We start from the raw sequence: 20,925 nt of genomic DNA, 5'->3' as shown, positions 1-20,925 counted from the left end.
AACATTAAGTGTTCTGTATGGTGACTGCCACGTTTACAGCAGGGACCACCCATCCTTGATTATATCAGCGATACAGTGGTATCGATTAAGTCCTGATTTAATCAATGCACACATTCTTCCACGTAAGCGCGCTCACGTCAACGCCCCCTCCCCCTTTCAGCCGGTTTGCAGTCAGCCGCGCGCGGATTCAGTCAAGCTGTCCTAGCGAGAGGAGGTGTTGACCGACCGCAGCAGGTTTTCCAAAGGAAACCTGAAAATCTAAGTTCCACGGCAGAGGACAGTAACGCCGAGCAGTAATTTTTTGACCCACGGTTCAGCGGTGTTGGATTTAAGGCGACGCGGCCGAGGATACAAAGTAAACCCCGGAGGGAGAGCGTCCGAAGTGAGCCCGAGGATCACAGCTAATGCTAACCTAGCCAGCCTTGGCTAAATAATTACACGGAAGCTGGTGTAATTTTTAATTGTCGCTTGCTTTGGCGTAGCCTGTGTGGTTGTAGAGTAGATAGCGTGGGGTAATTTGTTAAGTTATGTGTTCGATTTAATTATATTATCGAGGTGTTTTTGCTTTTACATGTTAGGCCACACGCGACTGGTGTTCACCTAGCAAGATTAGCCACAATAGCCGGGGAGGTTACACCGGCTCTGCGCTTCTTAGGGCAGCTGATAACTGCTAAAGATAGTTCGCTTTCAAAGCTACTTCACATCAGGAGGTATCGGTGTTTTTAAGTGAGCTTACACTTGATACTGTCTAAGCCTTGTGCTTCGCAATGCTGAAACAACAGCAACCCGGATCCGGCGGGAGAAAGGCGTCTAACGGGACATCGGGCCCTGCCGGTATGTCTTCTCCAGTCAGCGGGATCAACAACGCCAACAGGGCACCGGCTGGAAGGTAAGGGGGCTGGGATTTTTCTTTCAGGACAGTCCGGGGATTGTCCCGTGACTCAAAGGCCTACCGGTTAAAGCGCTGTTTCCCAGTGGGCGTAACCCCAAAAATAGAGCTTACCTAGAAGCCAATGGGATTCACTCTTCTTAGATTGGCATCATATGTGGACCAATCAGCACGCTCGAATTGAACCTCAACCGAATCAGCGAAGTGGCGAAAGCTAGGAGTAGCAAATCAGCATAGAGGTGATACAAAGTTTATTTGGCCTGTTTTTGGTTGAGAAGGGGCGAAAGAGAGGGGAGGGAGAAACTGTTTACATGTATAACCTCACGTCCCAAATGCTTAATAAAAACGCCTGATACAATGGCTGTGTTAACATTACACAGTTGTTATGACCAGTACGAGGTCGCGTGTGCTGCTGATTTGTGAGATCAGTGCGTTTACTGAAGTCTTGTTAGCTCCGTCTTTGTTTTGTAACCGAGCATGTAGCAAGCATTGATACGAGCCACAGTGGCCATTCACGGTGGAGTTACGTTTAGCATGCAGATTGGTCTACATCACCCTTTCATGGCTTTTCCAGTCGTATATCAAACGTCTTTGGGCAGAAATGTGTTTTTAATTTTCGATTTAGACTTCCTGTTTTCTATCTTAAGGACGCATATTAAAAAAAATTCAAACTAAACTGACATACGTTATTTATGTCTAATTATATTTTATTTATGTCAGCAGTTATTATAGGGCAAATTGGATTACGAATATTACAGAGAAACCAATCAATACCCTTTCAGCAAGCAGGCAGTGAAAGTTGGGAGAAACATCTCTTTAAACAGAAGGAAACCTACAGAAACTTGCATAGCCAGGCCCCGGGGAGGGTCGACCATCTGCCTCAACTGGTTGGGGTGAGGGGAAAAGGGAGAGGGCAGGGGAATCAACAAACAGTGTGGTAATAAACACTGGGGAGAAACTTGAAGCTCTAGAGCCAGACATACCTGCAGTGAGGTGAAGGGGGATTGGGGGGGGGGGATTAATCTGTAAACAAATATTATTTCTTTAAACAATATCTATGTTCGGATGCCAGTGTTTTTCCTTTAAGTCACACAGTTAGAGTGCGTGGATTGAGAATAAATTAACTGTGGCGCTTTTCTGGTGAGCAGGAGTGACATTAGAACTTGTCCTGCCACTCTGAGTAACTTTGTCTGCTTCTCGAATAACCAATTTTTCTAGTTGATGTGGACTGTGACACTGACTCCTCAGACTTAAACAAGTTCTTCTCCTTCTGAACAGCGAAACGTTTCTGTTTTGTTTTTCAGGAATCGATCTTCTGCAAAGCCATCATTCCAGTCATCTCCTGTAAGTGTCCCGATCCACAAAACTGCAAATACACACTACATTTTTAAAATATTCTTGGGAGGGAAAATATATGGCGATGCTGGGTAAATTTTTATAATAATTAATAAATTTTACTCATTTAGAAGCATCGCTGGTGTAAAACCCATTTTATAGGTCAATGTATTAAGCCCCTTGCCTGTGGAGTCAGATATGAGTATGACCTGTGTTTGATAAAGTCCTCCTCTGTAAAAGGGCCATTGAAAGGTTTATCTACAGCTGCTCTTCACTCAGCTGTGGCTGATTGCATTAGCTGGTCTTTACTATACCTGATCCTATCCACAAAGTTACTCTGTTATGACCAGTCATCAGATTGGGGTTAAAACTGCGTGTGCGGTTATGTGATTGTACACAAGACTGTGGAGGTTGGTTAATATCTGATACGGCAGATGTAAAGGATCAAAAGTGAAAGTAAAGGTAGTTGAGTAAGAGTGAAATTAAAGAGTCAAGCTGTCCAGTCAGCGCAAGAACACACCAAGGACAGATTAAATTTTTTGAAAAACGCAACCAGGAAACAAGTCATTGTTTAGACACTGGCAGCTTCTAAAAGTGGAAAGATATTGAAATCAATATAAACGTTGGCGTTTTTGAGGCATTTGAAAAGAGGTTTTACCCTTGCCTCGTGGATTGTTCGTCGTGTAAAGTAGCCGAGGTGGCCAGATGTTGAGTCGCGGTTCGACACTAACTTTAAATCCAGTGACACGTCTTGAGTAATTTATGATTTCTTCTCTCCACCACGTGTAAAAACAAAAAGTCTGTTATATGGCACGGGACATCACCTTTAGCGTAACCTGTGCAGAAAGATTTTTACCATACCTGCTCTGGACTAATTGCAGGATTTACACACGGTCATAGTCAGAAGACTGTTTAAGCTGATGATGTAACAGGCATAGCTGCCGGGTCGGACTTAAAAAGCCAAGTTATGACGGATTAACTTAAGACCAGGAATAAGCACTTCTTGGTGCGAAGGGCCTCTGAGGGTTAATGTTTAACTCTGTTCTAGTTTGTCAGCGTCAGCCCGCGTTAATTTAAATATATTGCATTTTTGTAAAGCTTTGTTTTGAAAATCCTTGTTTCCCCATGTGTAGGTGTTTGAGGGTGTCTATAACAATGCCAGAATGCTTCATTTCCTCACAGCTGTTGTGGTGAGTCATTTGGCTGGTTGTCTTCTTCAGACCATGTTGTTGTTATTATTATTATTATTATTATTATTATTTATTTTGTAAACAATAGTCTTATAGGTAAACTTACCTACTGTAAAGGCACTCTTTATTTCATGGTGGGATCTGTACACTGGTTAAATTTGTTTCACTTTTTTTTTAAATGGGAATATGCAGTTTTTCCACAAATAATATAGCAGTTATTGATTTAATACTGATATAAACACTTCTCTGGTTAGCTATAGTTTTTAAAGACTGTCTTGTCTCTCTCAGGGATCCACATGTGACATAAAAGTGAAGAATGGCAGTGCATTTGAGGGCATATTTAAGACTCTCAGTTCTAAGGTAAGAAGCTCAGGTCACACAGGCATGCACATCAGTTTGCCGCCTTATTCGGGCAGTGCAAATAATCCTGTCAGAGTGATGGTCATCTTTTCTGTGGTTGTTTAATACTTGCTGAGCGCTGAGTGCTTTCTCAATGTCCTTAGTGCGAGTTGGCGGTGGATGCTGTACACAAACGCAATGAGGAGGAGGGCTCAACATCAGCTCCGCCACGGAGGGAGGACATCACCGACACCATGATCTTCAGCCCCTCAGACCTGGTCACGATGATCTGCAGAGACGTCGACCTCAATTACGCCACCAGAGGTATGAAAACGCACGTGTGCCGAGGGTCAAGTCAGGGCAGGCTCTGGGTTTCTGCAATCTGGTTAAAAGAATGTAAACGTGGCGCTTCTTCATTCAGTGTGAATGGCTGCAGATGTAATGGGGAAACTATTTCAGATTTATCCACCTTGTTTTGACGTCTTCTTGCGTTTGATTTTTCAGACACCTTCACAGACACAGCCATCAGCTCCAGCCGCATCAATGGAGAACATAAAGAGAAGGTTTTGCAGAGATGGGACGGAGGTGACAGCAACGGAGAGAGTTACGATTTGGAAACTGATACAGTAGGTTTCATACACTCTGTCAAGTTTCTGTGCATACAGACTGTTACTTATTGTTAACTCTTGCGCTGATTCCTTTACTACCCCATTAATCTCCCTTTTTTTGTCTCTTCAGTCTAACGGCTGGGATGCCAACGAGATGTTTCGTTACAATGAAGTCAAATATGGTGTCACATCAACGTATGATTCCAGCCTCTCAATGTACACGTAAGTTACTGCAGCAGTTTGTAAAATACGCCAAAAACATTCCCTTAACTAGTCAGTAAGGTTATAAGTATCAGTATTTTTACTGTAGGACACACATCTGACACAAACATGCAGATTAAGTCAGTTTTTATTTCTCCCACCGCCCAGTGTACCGCTGGAGAGGGGCAACTCTGAGAACTATCGGCAGAGGGAGGCACGCGCTGCCCGCCTGGCCCAAGAGATTGAGTCGAGCCCCCAGTACCGCAGTCGCGTCAACCTGGAAAATGATGAGGGCAGAACCGAGGAGGACAAGTTCAGCGCCGTGGCGCGGGACGGCAACGATCGAGAGAGGGGCCGTGAGAGCCCACGTGACAAAGAGCGGGAAAGGGGTAGAGACAGTCCAGGAGCCAGCAACAGGTGAGAGGAGGTTTATTCTGAAATGCTTGTCAGGAACATAGATATAAGGGTTGTACTTATTTGAGGTGTTCACCCACTTTTCCCCCTTTTTTGTGGGTGGTTCCAATTTAAAACTAAAGAGTGAAGGTTGAAACGCGTTTGCTCCCCTCTTTTCTCCACCAGGGAGGGCAAGTACATTCCATTACCTCAGCGTCAAAGAGAGATGAACCGGGAACGAGCTGAGAGAGGCTCTGGCGGGCCTCCATCTCACAATCGCCTGAGTGGAGGTTACCGCTCCAACCCTCCATCCTCCTCGTCCCCAAAACCACCCCTGCCCTCTGCAGCTGGGCCCCAGCCCGGTGTCACCCCCTCAGAGAGAAGCAGCCCTCTGTCGGGTCGTGTCGGTGCCTACGCCCCTCACCACCCACAGGGAAACGCCAGCCCGAGTCCAGGCTCCGGCCCAGCCAGCCCCTACACGCCTGCTTCACCTGGCGGCCCATCATCCAGTTCAGCTTCCGCTTCAACTGTCCCGTCCCCAGCCAGCCCGCCCGCTCCACACGGACACACGGTTCCTCATTCCCACTCACTCCCGCACTCGCTGTCCGATGCTAGCAGACCAGTTAATGGAGGTGAGTGTGTGAACTTTTATCAGGATCGACTTCACAGCTGTAGCATCTATGCCTGTCGCTAAAGCAGATGTTTCTGTGCTTTCAGTTGCTGCAAGGACCTCTCCTAAAGCCCAAAGACCTCCACAGTCAAGCCGGACAAGCCGCACTCAGAACTCTCACGCTCAGTCCACAGGTACAGTGACGTTCTGGTCACCCCCCATGTTAATTATGAAATTCAAACTAACTAACTTCACTTTCAATTTTCTTCCAGCTACTCGTTCCCCTAAATCAGGCTCTTCCCAGGACACACCTTACTTGGACACATCTTCTGTCTCGCTGCCTGCTCAGAAGACATCAGGCCCCGCCCCTCTCTTCCCTGTAGATGGTACAGTCTCTCCTAATGTTTGTGTTCATAGAACAATTTTAAAACGAAAGTTAAAGCACGAGGCTCTTAACAGTATGCATCAGCTTGGAATTAGAAATTCTGCAACTAACTGGATTATTGTGCCGTTTTCATAGTGAATGAGATCCTCGGTGCAGCTGCAAAGGAACGCTCCGGCGAGAGCCCGAGCACAACAGAGGAAAGCAAGACGAGTAAAGGTATTTAAGTTTGGTGCTGGCTAAACGCTGGAAGTGAGCTTTTTGCCTAGTTACGCACCCTTTGTGTTGTTGTTTGAAGTTCTCAAAACTCTTTTCTCTTCCACCAGCGCCGTCGGTTCAGCAGAGGTCCCACATTGAGGAGCTGCGAAAATTTGGCAAAGAGTTCAGGGTAAGAGTGTTTCAGCGACGTGTGAAATGAGAAAATCCGTCACCAATCACAAGGCTGCGTGCTGACATCAGTGATGTCAGACCTCCATCCAACATCACTCCCATCTTAATCATGTTGTGATGATCAACTTTAGCAGATGACGCTCAATGCTAGTCATCCATCTCGGTCTTTACAGTGTCACTGACCAGTAAAAGCTTTTATTCAATTGAACTGCCACAGTAACAAAGTAAAAAGGAAACAATGATCAGTATTAAATTATTTTACAACATTGGTGTCAGCCCAGCAATTCACAGGCAGTACATGTCTAAAATAAAAGGCACAGAAGATTACAATATTCGATTGTTATTAAATGTGACTGAGCTGAAAGTTGATTATGACATCAGGCTGCTGCAAAGCCTCAGATTAATCTGTTATGACTCTGTTTCTGTGCACATTGTTGGATTGGACTCAAGATTCTTGTGTTTCACGGTCTCCTTTTCCACCTTTTCTTAGCAACAGTACTCCTCATTTGGATACTATTATGACCTATTATAGCGGGATTGCTAATCAACACGTTTTATATTCTTGTGAACTTAAATTGAACCTCAGTAGTTATAACAGGCTCCTCAGTTGTGAAGCTTTGCTGTCATGTCTGATAGTAAATTAATTATTTGATTTTTTGGATGAAACAAACAATTTTGCTTTTACAGACCAACTGCTTATCCCTCGACTCCTTTTTATCTTCCAGCTCCCACCCAGCGGAGCTAACTCCAGCTCTCCCAGTTCTCCTGCAGCAGGGACGACCCCTCCTGCTGTAAGCGAGGTCAGCCAGCCCAGCGCAGCCAACCCCGCGCCATCAGACGCTCATCCTCCATCAGAGTCTAAACCTCAGCCTGCAGCTCCCAGTCCTTCCCAGACCCAGCCTTTGCCAGCCGTCTCCGAGGACCCCTCCAAGGACACTGCAGCTACACTGGGCACCACAACAGCTGCCGCCACGGCACCCCTCTCAGACAGGCAGTCCCCAGCCACCCCTCAGCCTGCCAGGACCCCAGGAAGTGAGGAGGTCAGGTCCGAGGCAGCGGAGAGGACAGAAGGCGTAGCAGAGTGAGTTTAAATAAAAGGACTAAAGATTTCTGACTGTGAACTCTGTGATTTTTTTTTTTTTACTCAGTTTATTGCACTCATCATAATTTATAACAACTATTTTCTCTTTTGCAGCCAAGTAAAGAAATCAACCTTAAACCCAAATGCTAAAGAGTTCAATCCTATCAAACCTCAGATGCCTATGGTAAGACACTTGAATCTGTTAAGTCATTAAAGCTTAAAAAAACACACACAGAAATTAAGATATAGATTCAATATATGAAATAATATTTATTTACCCGTGATGTGTTTCTGACAGACGAAGCCCAACACTGCGCCCACCCCACCTCGGCCAACTCCTCAGAGCCCCGTGGTGCTGCAGCATCCAGGAGGACAGGGGCCGCTCTACAACCCCCAACCCTACCTCTCCTCCTACATCTCACAGATCCACTCTGTGCCGGTATGCAAGCCAAAAATAAATAAACATGGTCACTTAAGGCGTCTTTCTCTAAATGTCGTGCTTAACACCTTCTACAAATATCTTGCTGGCATTTGAAACATGCCAATAAAAAGCTAAATATTCACGTGGAACTGCAATCGGATACTGTTTGCAGTTTTTCTTTTCACATTAAAGCCACAGTTCTTGTGCTCACCTGTTGATCTTTTTGTCTTTCAGCCCCCACAAATGTATCAGTACACCATGTCTACAGTGGGCCAGGGAAAATACCCCAGAGCAAAAGGTAAATGCAGCGTGTGCTTTTTATATTGTTTCCCACATATTTAAAATGAATTTCCTGTCAGCTCTTGTCACAGGCTTGACTTTCGGCTCCAGAGAAAGTGCTGACTGTTACCTCAATGTTAACCTTGAGTTGTGATCTGCTGTGAAACACAGAGCAATCATGCTTTAAACTTGCAGAAACGCTTAAATCAGAGACGACTGAACTCTGGAATCTGCAGTGAGGAATGGGAAAGGTGGTGTTTTTGTCCTCCATGTTTCTGTTCTCTTGATGATTGGCTCCTCTCATTAGGCTCTGTTGTGGCTCAGCGCTCTGACCATGGTTCTTCAGCACCCCCCATGCTGCAAGCTGCATCAGCTGCTGGGGCCCCGCTGGTAGCGTCCCCTTACCCCCAGTCCTACCTTCAGTACAACCCTCAGCAGTATGGCCAGCAGCAGGTCATCCAGGCCATGACACCCTACCCTGGACAGGTAGCACGTCTGCCCTCCAAACACATTCTGTAGTCGGGGTTTTACATTATTTCTCATTCAGCAGAATAACACCTTTTTCCTTTCTTTTCTCCATCCTCAAAAGCCCATGTACTCAATGCTGCAAGGTGGAGCCAGGATGATAGGTCAAGGTGGGGGTCCCCACCCACAAGCCCTCGGTCCACCAGGAGGGCCCCAGTTCTCTGCACAGGGAGATGGACCTCAAGGCCCACAGCAGGGCATCTACGGTGAGTGGAGATGGATGTGAATGAGAAAATATCCAAGTGACCCGAATCGATTGATTTGTAGATACAGAGTCGACCCTGACGTGAATTCTCTTCCTCTGTAGCTCCACAGTCATTCTCCCATCACACAGGCGCAGTTCATCAGCCTCAGCCCTCCAGTACACCAACAGGCAATCAGCCCCCACCCCAGCACACTGCACCTAGCCCTGGACAGGTAGGACGCCCCCGAAAAGGAGAAGGGACCGTCCACCTGGTCTGTGCAGTGTGGGCTGCTCATTGCTGCTTTATGTCAACAGCTTCGACACACCTTGCATTTTCAGACTGGATTGTGTGAAATATGTTCAGAATTCATTCCAATTATATTTGTGAAGGTTCTCAATCATCCAGGTCATCGTTGTCTAAGGCGCTTGGGAAGAAAAGCGTCTGGACTTCTTTAAGTTGCCGTGAACAACCATCTTTGAACAGAGTCTGCCATCTATAATCCAGTTTTGGATAATAGATGGCAGACACCTTAGCGCCCACTCACATCCTGGGCCATTTGATCACATGATAGGGTGGGGCCAGGTTTCACAGTGAGCTCATCCAAATCCATGGCTGATTGTGACCTACACAGTTTTTCACACCTTGGCTCGTGTGATTAGTTAGAGGATCAATAGGGGATCCATTGTCCCTCTTGGGGGGACACTCCCACAGGGGTTAAATCTGGGACTCTCCATCATTTGACCCTAAAACTGCAGAAGCTTCTCAGATGAGAGGTAAACGTCTTCAAGCAACTTAAAGAACTCCAGATGCTTTTTCTTTTTAAGCTCCTTAGACTATGAATTCTGAAATTAAGCAGCTTGCACTACCAGGTTGATTTTTGGTGATCTATTTAGATATGTTGACTTAACAATAATAATAATAAGCTGAAAAGCATAGCACTTGTTCTAATCTCACTTTTGGAAAAGGCACATGTGCACCTTTTCCTTCTCTACAGCTTTATTTTTATGGCCCTTGATGAATTTTCACACCTTGATGTGCTTTTCAGAACGCCCAGTCGGGCCCACAGCCCCAGTCCTTGTACCACTCAGGCCCCTTGTCGGCACCCACCCCACCCAACATGCCGCCTGGCCACACGTCTCCACAGGGTTCTTACTCCATTCCGGGGTACAGCATCCATGGTCACCAGGGCATCCCACCCACCTACCCCCTTGGACAGATAGCACAGGTATGTGCTCCATTTTCCTGTTCTCCCCCTTTTCTCAGCAGGTGGTGTTTTAACTTCTGATCTAAACCATGTCAACTGATCTTGTTGTCCCCCAGGCTCATGTTCAAGGAGCCATTTCGGGTCCCCACCATTCGGGGAGCCATGGTCAGCCCCAAATAGTAATGTTGCAGCCTCAGCAGGGCCCTGGTGCAGTGCCCCAGCACCCCCAACACGGACCTCAGCAAGGAGCACACCAACACTTCTACATCCAGCAAGGTATCACACAACCCCTCCCTCAGATTTCCCTTTTATGGGTCAAACAAAGGGTCGTTTGAAGCGCGGGCTCTGTTTTATTTTTGTTTACCTCCCACAGCGATGCAGGTCCAGCCACACCCCGCTTCCTTCCATCCGCCTGGGAACTAAAGCCTCTCTGCAACCTCCCAGATTGTTCTCCCCCTCTCCCAATCCCCGTCTGCTGGATGAGAGGCCCAGAGTGAACGCGACTCATTTAAAACAAAGAAACTGACAGGATCACACGGAGCAGAGAAGAAATCAGAAACCTCGCAGCACCTTACGCTTCTTCAGTACAAACCTCGGTGTCCGTGCGGCACTAGGAGGAGCTTTTTAATGCTAACAATGAAGGTGACAGGACAGCAGCAGCGCCTGACCCCTGGTGCTGTCCCGCTCTTCTCCCCGACTTTTTTTTATTTACCCTATTCAGAGACACGAGGCACCTTACTGGGAGGACCAGGCGCGGAGGGAAAACAGCAGCAGACTCTTTATCTTCCAGAATTGTTTTTTAGCCTTGTACTACGACACAAATGAGAAACGGACTGTTTCTCATGAATACAGGAAAGGAGGGATTTGAAGACATGATGAGGACTTTTAGCAAATTTTTTTTAAACTCTATCCAGTAGTTACAAACATCCCCTTTCCCCTTCTTTTTCCCTTGTAGGAAAATCTAATTAAAAAACAAAAAAATGGACAAGACAAAAAAAATTAAAAAATAAACAATGACCAAAAAATAAAGTTTTCAACTCAACTACAAAGCGTTTAATTTATTGTATTGTTAATTATGTTTTTGTCTGGAGCATTAGTTTGCCTTCTCACTTCAGGAGTTAACGACCATGAGGCACACCAATTTATTTTTCATTATCCTTTAGCAAAAGCACATTTAATTTGAGGCTGGAGCGTTTGTCATTATGTCAGGTTGAACAAAACAAAGCAAATTACCTCCCAGAGGATGCTGCTCATTCATTTCATATTCTCATTAGCTTGGATTCGTTCTGCTCACAGGAGCAAATATGTTGATTTAAAACGGTCACTAGGGGGACCCCTGCTTATACGCTAGCCTCCGTGCCAACATCACGAGGCACTCTGTCCTTGTTCTGGCAGAGAGGACTCTTTAGGTTAGTAGGACACTCTGCTTCTGCTTCCCCTTTAGGCGACTATGACAACATACTGTGGCTCAGTGACAGCTCTCTAAATCAATGTACTACTGAGCACACCAGCTAGCTCTACTTCAGTGTGTCAGTGCGCGTGGCCCAGTTTCCCCCTTGCCGCAGCGGGCCGGGACACGCTCTGTCAGCACGGCGGGGTTGCAGCGACCTTCCTCAGTGTGACAGCGCGTAGAGCTGCTCGGCGCTGCGCTCCAGTCGCTCCCGGTACTCCAGGTTGGCGTAGTTGCCTTCGGGGACCCCCTGCAATCCGTAGAGGAGACCCCAACAGCAGCACGCAATCACTGCGGTGCTGTCGCTGTCACCTGGACAAGAGAGATGAGAGCAGAGTGAGCAGTTAGTGTGCGTGATAATGCATCACTGACATTTATCATTTATCTTTGTGGCCATCTTAAAAGTGACTAATGATATTTTTAAAATATTATTAGAAATAATAACCATCCATCTATCACTAGACTGGCTTCTTTGGTGGGGATTAATATTGTTGCCTCAGAGACAGAAGGTCCCAAGTTCAAACCCACCATTTGGCCGAGGCCTTTCTGTGTGGGGTTCACAGGTTCTCTCCCACAATCCAAAGAAAACAGAGTGAGGTTGGGTTAATTGGTGATCCTGTCCAGGGTGTACTTCTGGTTTGTTTTTTCTCTTATTAAACAAAGACACCAGATTTTTTTTTCATTCACACAGTTTGTCTCACACCTTGTTGCATAATTATTGAGAAGTCAAACAACTGGCAGCTTAATCTTCATGCCTTACTTTATCAGCTGACATCAAGCTGTCCGTTTAATGTCTGATTTACTTCTTAAGTCTTGTTCCATGTTCACAAAGTTGCTACTTTCCTTAAAACAGGGACCAGTATTGGGTGCAATTGCAGTACAATTGTTTCTAATGTAACACATTTGCATTCCTGAGTTCAGAAATCACATTAGTTTCTAATTATCTGCACTTTGAGACACAAACTGCTTAAGCAACAACCAGCCGAACTCAGTTTACATGGGAGAGAAATTTCCAGGGAATTTACAAGATTTCTTTGAAGTTGTACGAAAGGTTACATTGTTCTTTCAGCTGCTCTCTTTAGGGGTCACCACAGCTGATCAGCACCCTTCTGTTACACCAACCCCCTGCAGGCCCTCCTCCACTACTTCCATGAACCCTGAGGTCTGCCTCCTTTCCTCTGCCTGGCAGCTACAAATACAACATCTTTTATCCACTTTCTGTCATCTCAGCCACAATTCCCTCAATTTGTCTCCATCATGTCTCCTCGTCTTCTTCCTCTGTCAGTGGATACACCAAATACCTTCTTCATAGTTCCCTGTAGTTACATTATTTAGCAATTAGGTGAAAGTGCATCTCAAGTGGTGCTGTTAGTTTAATAACTTACTTTGTACAGGGATTTAATAATCCATTGCTTGAAAACAACAACAACACCTTTTTCTGAGTGACTGTGTGTAAATGTTTGAAACGAGAGGAATGCTGGCTAATATATAAACATGATGGTTACCGGAGTCACTATCAAACTAAACCAAAGATTGTCAAAAAGAAAAAGCAGACTTCAAACTAAAGCTGAGTTTGTGTTAATATAATTAAACACATATTTTAGGTAAAGGTTTTACATTTAGTGCAAGACTTCACTCACAGCTTATAATACATTACACCAGTGAGACCTCTGACCTCCATGGAAGGCGGCCCTGCTCATCAGCTCTTCCCAGTCTGAACCTGCGCCCAGCAAGGCGTCCAGCGCTACCATTGGAGCATCATGGCCACTGCGTCCAGCCCAACCTGACAAGCTGAAGCTCTTATAGGCTTCGTCTCTTTCAGCAGGGCCGTAAGAGGCAGGCCAAATCACAGGGCCCACACCGTGAGCGAGGCCCCTCAGATCCAAGTACCTGCAGACAGGAAAGGGGGTTCACAGCATCTACACGGTCTACCTGTGTCATTCTCTCTCTGTTAAAATGAAAAAAAAAATAAAACAATGCAGTCATGTCATATGACTGTTTCTACAAAAAGGTCTGTTTTTTATTACCTTTGGACAAAATCAAAATATATTTCTGTGTCCAGTAGCTACTCCTACCATTTAATCACTCGCTTACTTTTAGGGTCATTCCATCTCAAATCATCAAAATGACTCAATCATTTTTGATTTGCCAGATTTAAAATGTGAACATACATAATAATAATCGCAGTGAATTTCTTTAGCTTCATATATGTAATATAAAAATAAAATATCAAAACATGTCTGATAATTGGCTAGTTCGAATATTCAAAAAATAACGGCGTCCTCTAAAGTCCCATATTTGAGCACACTTTTAAAATAACATTGCAAAATTCAACTAGCGATAATTTCTTAATATATAAATATATATATTAAAGAATACTTTAATATGAAAATGTTTGTCACAAAATGTGTTAGTCATTAAAAAATGATTTTTAGACAGCTAATCCAAATATTGTGGCGTTTCCAGATGGTACTCTGAACATCAGTGTAGCATTTTCATATATATTGCAATAATTGCAGGATTCACTCTGGGGTTTCTCGGTTATAATTAGACCATCTGGAAACATTTTGCTTTTGTTGTACAACTTATCAGTTTTTCTGTTCGGTATGAAAGTTGAAGGAAAATTGAGTTTTCTTACTTTTTGTGATTAAGAATTTCATGTTAAAAAGTATTCTGCATGTTTTAATTTGCATTTGTCATCAGTTTTCTTTTGCAATGTGATTTATTAGTGTAAGCTCAAATATTGGACTTTACAGGATGGCTGTACCTCCAGTGTAATCACTATTTAGCCAACCAAGTCCGTAAGTTTATTTCCCAAAATAACAAACTCTTCCTTTATATCACATGATCTCATTCAAGCATATATTACATCAAGTTACCAGAAATATAAAAGGCACATTTCGCACATTTACCTGAATATAGTGTTTTGCACTTACATTGATCTTTGTCAGAGGATGTAGTACTGCGGGATAAAAATGACATTTGTTCTGCTTAAGTAAACCTGACCGGTGACATTTTAGTACAATTTCATGTCACCGTCTGTTAACCTTGACGCTGAAATAGGTTAATAGAACTTGCTGATGCTGGAAACTTTAATCTGAATTCAACATGACAGCCTAACAAGGCTCAATTTCAGCTGCCCATACCATTGCCACTTGTCACAGAAGTAGCCCCAGTCTTTCTCGGTCTCCTCCACGGCATAGCCTCGACCTTCAACGAAGTTCTTTGCTATTGGGCAGGCCTCGTTTATCAGGCCCAGACCCCAAGTTGTGATTGGCCTGCGCTGGATGGCGTATGAAGTGAAAAGGGCTGACGCGACGGCTCCCAGGAAGCCCGTGGGGTGAGGATGGGTCATTCTGCCTGTCTCAACAGCAACCGCCACCAATGACAACAGCTGGTCGGGCTTTGGATACCTGATGGGGATGAAATATTAAAGACCTTATCAGTATTTATTAAGGAAGATAATATCTATCACCTGAAATATTCAGGTTTTCTCATTGACATGCACAGAACTTCTGAGCATCATCATTCTGAGTTAGTATGGTGCAGATAAATACCTCTGGAAAAACATGTTTTTTCCATAAAGAAGCTGTTATTCTTCCAATAATTGAATTATCAGTATTTGTTGAGAGCTAAAAAAAAAACTAGTAAATTATTTGTTGTTAAAATGCTAATAGTAGATATTTTTCACTTTTTCTGTGTTTTCATATAAAAGAAAAAGAAAAACTCAGCATATCTGGCACTGTATTACTATCAGACACTGTCAAAGAGTCTAAATCAGCATTATAGTCATAAGCTCGTTTTTTTTTAATGCAGTCTACGTTAACAGATGAACTTCAATCACTCATTTTAGACACTAAGAACTATTTCAATGGAGTGAACTGCAGATCACCTTCCTAATATTAAATAACAGTTTTATTTTAGTAGATTTGTCTCAACTGCATTAACTCTCATGACTGATTTTTGTTTCTTGCCCCCGGGGGTATCCTGAAAGAGAGATCTTAAACTTAAAATAAGTAAAGTATACATATATTAAATATTGCTCCTTGTTTCTGCTATATGTAGATGAGCAGAATAACGTGAGATCACCTGTGTGACCTCCTCTTCTATGCAGGAGACAAAAACCCCACAAAGAAGTCAAAAACTCCACAGGAAACCTTCACCTTTGAAAGTCATGTGAGTTGCATAAGAAGGGCAACACTTTGTACCTCAAAAACAGATAAACAGAGTCCAAGAGAAAAATATTACTCTCAGCCAATGTGGACTATTATAACTGATGACTTGGACCTGGATCTGGGATCATTATTGTCTTTGGGTGGTTGTAACGTTGAGGATATTAAACTTATTTCTTGTATAATGTGAAACACAAATAAAAATGGATTTACCTTTTACATTATAATACTAGACTTTTGTGCTCGGTAAAATAATTTAGGATCAAAAATAAAACTAGGAACACAGAAATAATTCTGTCCTCATCTGTATTGCATTTAGCACAAAGATGGTTCTCAGTCTCCAAAAGACTTCAGGTCAAGTCCATTTGCCATTTGTACAGGTGTTCCACAAGAATCTATTCTTGGAGCTCTTTTATTTGCCCTTTACACAAATAATACTCTCTGCCACCCAAAACTGTAATGCCAATTTTTATGCAGATGACACCACTGTATATGCCACAGTCTCTTCCTTTGCATTAAAAATCTACAGTTCGCTATTGATACATTTCAAAATTCTCTTATTAAACATAAGCTTGTTTTAGAATTAGATAAAAACAAGAGTATGGGATGGTACAGTCCATATTCAAACTCTTCTTAGTCTTTAAACTGTTAATTACTTTGCATACTTAGGACCCTGGTTGGATGCTAGACTCGCTTTAAAGAAAAATGTGGAACACCTGTTAAGAAAATTAAAGACAAAGATGAGCTTTTTATAGAGAAACAAATCTTGTTTCTTAACTATTTTATCTGCACTTATACAATTACGTATTAATTATACACAATTATGGTGATATTGTTAATATATACACTCATATATGTTATCATGGGTCATTCTTTTCTTAGTCAAAATTGTGTCTTTTATGAAAAAAGTGGCACGGATTGAAATATGTTGCTGTTGATAAATAGAACAAGTTTAAAAAAAAAAAGAAAAAAAATACAATTTCTGCTTTGATTGGAACATTTTAATGGTTTTATAAATGATCTCCAACTACACTGCATGAGCTTTTCTTCATTTATGAGCATGCACAATGTATCCTTGTCTTATGTTCAACTAGCGTGCATGTTTCTGTGCATTTTTTATATGTGGGTTTTGTACACAACTCTCACTCGAATAAGAGTTCTAAATAGGACTACCTAATTAACCTAATGTAATTAAAAATTGTAATAAAAAAAATAATAATTTGGAACGCCTTTCACTTACTTTTTTATTAAAAACCTGCTCTGAGAACACAGCAAAACACTCTCTCAGAAAAAGCACGACTCAGACTCAGTTCATGATTAAGATGTGCTGCATCTGCTCAAGACAGCCATATTTCAGAATTATTGCCAATTAAAAAGTAATAACCAAACCCACTGCGGACTCAGGGAAAGAACAAACAACATGAAGATTGACAAGTAAGAGCTTTTTACCTCAGGCCAATGCACATGGACCTCATGGCTGCTCCACAGCCTGTCCCGTCAGGGTTATATGCCACTCTATATCCCCCTTCCTCCCCAGGCTTTAGCTGGGAAACCCCTAAAAGAACAAAGCTTTAGCTCTATATCGCCTCCATAAACAGATGTTAAATGACTTCAAAATGATGTTTTACCCAGAATGCTCGAAGGCCCTGGTTTCCTGCCCTCCATGTCCTTCATGGCTTCCACATAACGAGCAGCCACCTCATGCATGAGCTCCTCCCCAGTCTTTCCTGTTAGGATGACACACATTGTTCAAACTGCAGACTTTAAAGAGGTAACTGATCTGTTAACAGGACTGCCTGGTTTGCCGTATCCCACTAAAGGTCAAGTTGAATTTCTGCCTCTTTTTCCCCCACTTGTGTAGCACCTAATAGAGCGCTAAATCAAGGCAAGGCTGGAAATTAGATTTGACCTTTTTTTGTGGAGCTCTTGAAGAGGCGTGAACAGCGGCTGTAAGGTCAATCCAATCAGCTCCTCGATTCCAGCAAGATGTGCAACAGAGGAAAAACCAAGTAGAACAAAATGTTTTAATGTGGCTTTGGACTCGCCTGTTGCTAGTCCTTCAGCTGTAGCCAGATGCAGAACTGTGTCGTCACTCACAGGCCAGTCAGGGAGCTCAGCCTTGATGTTCTTTAGGCCACCAAGTTCCTGAAGCTCCTGCATGGACAGAGAGGATGATGATGAACACTCCTTTCTTAATAACTCCCTTCTAAGTCATCATCAATAAAAACTACATGTAACTCATAAATTAGATGATACCTTCATCTTTATGCATAAGAAAAAACAGGAACCCTGGATGGAAATGCTTTGCTGGTCCAGTACTGACCTGGTGAATAGCTGGTCCTGATTCATTGTACTCCCACAGCTGGTTCCTGTAGCCCAAGGCATCACCAACTCCACTCAGCAACATGGCTGCCTTGTAGAGCTCAAGCGTAGCAGACCTGCTGGGGCTGAAAAGATCACAGTTACCCTGCTGAACTTTGCAAAGATCACTTAAAATGCACTAAAGCAGCGGTCCCCAACCCCCGGGCCTCGGACCGGTACCGGTCCGTGAGTCGTTTGGTACCGGGCCGCGAGAGTTGAGGCTCAGGTGTGAAATGTATAGTTTTCAGGGTTTTTATTGGTTTATTTTGTTCTCGTTTTTATCGTTTACTCGGCTTTCCTTGGTCTTTACACGTGTGTTATGAATAAATCTTCTTTTTTCCGGTACTGGTACTAGTTTTATTTTGTTGTATTTATCCGCGACACCTTAAAGGCCGGTCCGTGAAAATATTGTTGGGCATAAAGGTTGGGGACTGCTGCACTAAAGGCCACAGACGGACAACCCGATCAGCTCATAGTGCTTTTAACTTTACGTTAAATAAAGAAAACTCATTGGAGAAGTCAATGAGCTAAAGTCTTGATTTAGCTCAGTCATAGATTGGCCTCCCCAGCAGCTGGATCTCAACATTACTTTAGAGGGATTATCTTGACAGAGAACAAAAACAAAAGGCAGCTAACATGAAAAAACAAAAACAAAACAGAACTTCAAATGTCCTTTAAGAAGCCCCCTAAAGGTGTGCTTAAGAGCGTTCAGGCTGTGTTGAAGTATAAATTTGGTCATAGCAAATATTGACTTACAACATGGTTGGAATTGTACCAACTCTGTTTTTGTCTTATACACTGCACTCTATTGAAGTTTACACATTTTTTTCAACAAATCTCCCATTTTTCTAGCAAAATATAAAGAACAGTAATTGCACAGTAATTTACGTTTAGTTTTTAAAAAGCAATATTCACAGATAACATTTAACCCTTAAATAATAGCTCTGAATTAAAAATGTGCTTTATAGGAGAAATGCGCTGTTGTGTCAAAGCAGTCATTCTTCTAAGTTACTATGAGGCTAATTTACAGTTACTTGACATAAGTCTAGTACTAGACATAAGTCTAGTACTAGACATAAGTCTAGTACTAGACTTATGTCTAGTCTAGACATAAGTCTGGGGAGGAACTGTGTCTCTAGAAGTCATGATATGTCACATATAAACAATATCACGTGTGAAGAGAGTTGATCTAACAGGACAGGTCAATCACAGAGAAACCTGATTCAAACTAAGTAACGCAGGACGTCCTCCCTCCGTGCAGCTGCAGCCTCACCGCTCCATTGCAGCGTGTTGTTCCCACAAACGATCCTCAGGAGGCGGTTACACGCGTCCAGTTAACACCGCGGCTGCACACGGGCCCTGCTTGGTTGTTGCAAGCAGTAGCTCAGACTCCTAGCTCAAAAAAATTGCGTTCATTTAGAAAAGTTATGGTAACAACTACTTTTCAAACCACAGCCAACAGCCGGACTCGCGAGAAAACGTGCGGGCTAAAAAAGGACACAGAGACGAACCAAGTTTAGCTCTCCAAATGTTTAACAGCACGATCTCTGACGAGTTCCCAAGCACCGACCACACACACACACACACACACACACACACACATCATTTCTGTGTGTGGAAATCTGAAGGTGATGGATTTTTATGGTCAGTAAATGTCAGGGGGATTTTTTCTGGACAAAACCTGACTGTTTGGTATTTTCTTCATACAGACATTTCTCCTTGATCAAGTTTCTTTCTTGTCCATTCTTCACATTTGCACCAAAGTGGTGCTTGCATAACCTTACTGACAACCAGACACCACCATCAGCTCCACCTAAGCATAGGAATAAGTGTAATATGTATAAGTGGATTGATCCAAATACTGAGAGTATTTATACCAGTGCTGGTATAGGAATTAGATCAATACTAGCCCAATAGCATCGATACTTAGCTTCTATATAGTGCTTTTCTACTCTCCTGGAGCACTTAAAGCGCTTTATACAACATACCCCATCATCCATTGCTTTCTACCCATCTTTCACACACATTCATACCCCGATGGATGCATTAGAGAGCAACTTGGAGTTAGTATCTTGCCCAAGGACATTTTGGATGTCATGATCAAACCCCCGACCTTTTGATCAGTAGGTGACCCACTCCACCTCCTGACTGCCACCCCAATGTCTGAACCACGACTGTCTCGTCTATTTTATTTATAGCATATACAGCACATTTAATCTACAGAAGCTGACCCAAGGTGCTTTAGAGAGACGCACATTTACATTTCAGATCTCCAAAATAAGCGAGATGCACTATACATGATAAACTGAAAGGTGTGTTATGTCATGTTAATTATTGTGGAAACGAAAAATCACAGTCACATCACAGTGGTCATTCAAATGTGCTCAGAATTAGGCAAAGTGATGACGATTCACCTCATAAATCATGACACGCTGCTATCCCCCACATAAGCTGCTTTTATAGGTTAAAAGTATCAATATTGGTATCAGCGATACTGGCCCTGTATTTACTTGGTGTCGGATCAATACCAAAATTTGCAGTATTGCACAGCACTAGATGGGTGGCCTGATGTGAGCAGATGTTTGTAGCATCTCTGTCCTGTGAGCTGCATCAGAAAATCAGTTTGTATCCAGCTTTGTGACATTAACTGATCTCACAGAGAAACTGCTTTTAAAACAAAATGCTTCAAGACACTTCATCACTTCACTGAAGATAAACAGTACACATAAACTGTGGAAACAAAGAAAAGAGTTCCTGAATATGCATTACAAGAACAATAAAAGTTTGGCGAGCAGAGCATGCCAGATCTTGGCAGTTCAGATGAAGGATCACACACACACACACACACACACACACACACACACACACACACACACACACACACACACACACACACACACACACACACAC

At 43.2% G+C, this 20,925-nt stretch overlaps 2 protein-coding genes across 4 annotated transcripts; one reads left to right on the top strand and one right to left on the bottom strand.

Moving 5' to 3' along the window:
* Positions 1–141: 141 nt before the first annotated feature.
* On the top strand, positions 142–11,015 carry LOC102213334 (ataxin-2-like protein). Of its 2 annotated transcripts, XM_005749268.1 has the most exons (24): positions 142–382; positions 783–889; positions 2,194–2,233; positions 3,358–3,414; positions 3,703–3,774; positions 3,918–4,077; positions 4,258–4,379; positions 4,492–4,583; positions 4,731–4,979; positions 5,142–5,587; positions 5,673–5,759; positions 5,838–5,951; positions 6,086–6,166; positions 6,274–6,335; positions 7,063–7,418; positions 7,533–7,602; positions 7,717–7,857; positions 8,074–8,137; positions 8,426–8,604; positions 8,708–8,849; positions 8,951–9,060; positions 9,874–10,053; positions 10,149–10,308; positions 10,406–11,015. In XM_005749268.1, the coding sequence occupies exons 2-24, from the start codon at positions 837–839 to the stop codon at positions 10,453–10,455; spliced, it is 3,087 nt and encodes a 1,028-aa protein (XP_005749325.1). In that variant the 5' UTR covers positions 142–382; positions 783–836; the 3' UTR covers positions 10,456–11,015. The 2 variants fall into 2 exon arrangements, with proteins under 2 accessions (XP_005749325.1, XP_005749324.1); XM_005749267.1 differs by having other exon boundaries at positions 142–889.
* A 60-nt stretch (positions 11,016–11,075) lies between these two features.
* Positions 11,076–19,537, bottom strand: adprh (ADP-ribosylarginine hydrolase). 2 transcript variants are annotated; one of them, XM_005749265.1, is made up of 8 exons: positions 19,289–19,537; positions 17,978–18,101; positions 17,700–17,808; positions 17,283–17,381; positions 17,104–17,209; positions 14,629–14,895; positions 13,158–13,372; positions 11,076–11,794 (listed from the first exon to the last, which is right to left on the bottom strand). In XM_005749265.1, the coding sequence occupies exons 1-8, from the start codon at positions 19,294–19,296 to the stop codon at positions 11,646–11,648; spliced, it is 1,077 nt and encodes a 358-aa protein (XP_005749322.1). In that variant the 5' UTR covers positions 19,297–19,537; the 3' UTR covers positions 11,076–11,645. The 2 variants fall into 2 exon arrangements, with proteins under 2 accessions (XP_005749322.1, XP_005749323.1); XM_005749266.1 differs by having other exon boundaries at positions 19,234–19,291.
* Between the last annotated feature and the right edge of the window lie 1,388 nt (positions 19,538–20,925).

This window comes from Pundamilia nyererei, unplaced genomic scaffold, assembly GCF_000239375.1.
Source record: "Pundamilia nyererei isolate P.nyererei 1_Seehausen unplaced genomic scaffold, PunNye1.0 scaffold00240, whole genome shotgun sequence".
NCBI classification, from domain to species: Eukaryota; Metazoa; Chordata; class Actinopteri; order Cichliformes; family Cichlidae; genus Pundamilia; species Pundamilia nyererei.
The sequence above is the reverse complement of the archived record's forward strand: the minus strand, read 5'-3'. Positions and strand labels throughout refer to the sequence as shown.

What these genes read in the sequence shown, in the direction of transcription:
- adprh (XM_005749265.1), bottom strand. An exon ending in AGGGCCTTCGAGCATTCTGG is followed by an intron (nt 17,210 to 17,282) that starts GTAAAACATCAT and finishes TTGTTCTTTTAG; the next exon opens with GGGTTTCCCAGCTAAAGCCT. An exon ending in CAGGGCCGCCTTCCATGGAG is followed by an intron (nt 11,795 to 13,157) that starts GTCAGAGGTCTC and finishes TCTCTTGTCCAG; the next exon opens with GTGACAGCGACAGCACCGCA.
- LOC102213334 (XM_005749267.1), top strand. Translation starts at nt 768, where the DNA reads ATGCTGAAACAACAGCAACCCGGATCCGGCGGGAGAAAGGCGTCTAAC. An exon ending in CTGCACCTAGCCCTGGACAG is followed by an intron (nt 9,061 to 9,873) that starts GTAGGACGCCCC and finishes TGTGCTTTTCAG; the next exon opens with AACGCCCAGTCGGGCCCACA. An exon ending in ACACTTCTACATCCAGCAAG is followed by an intron (nt 10,309 to 10,405) that starts GTATCACACAAC and finishes TACCTCCCACAG; the next exon opens with CGATGCAGGTCCAGCCACAC.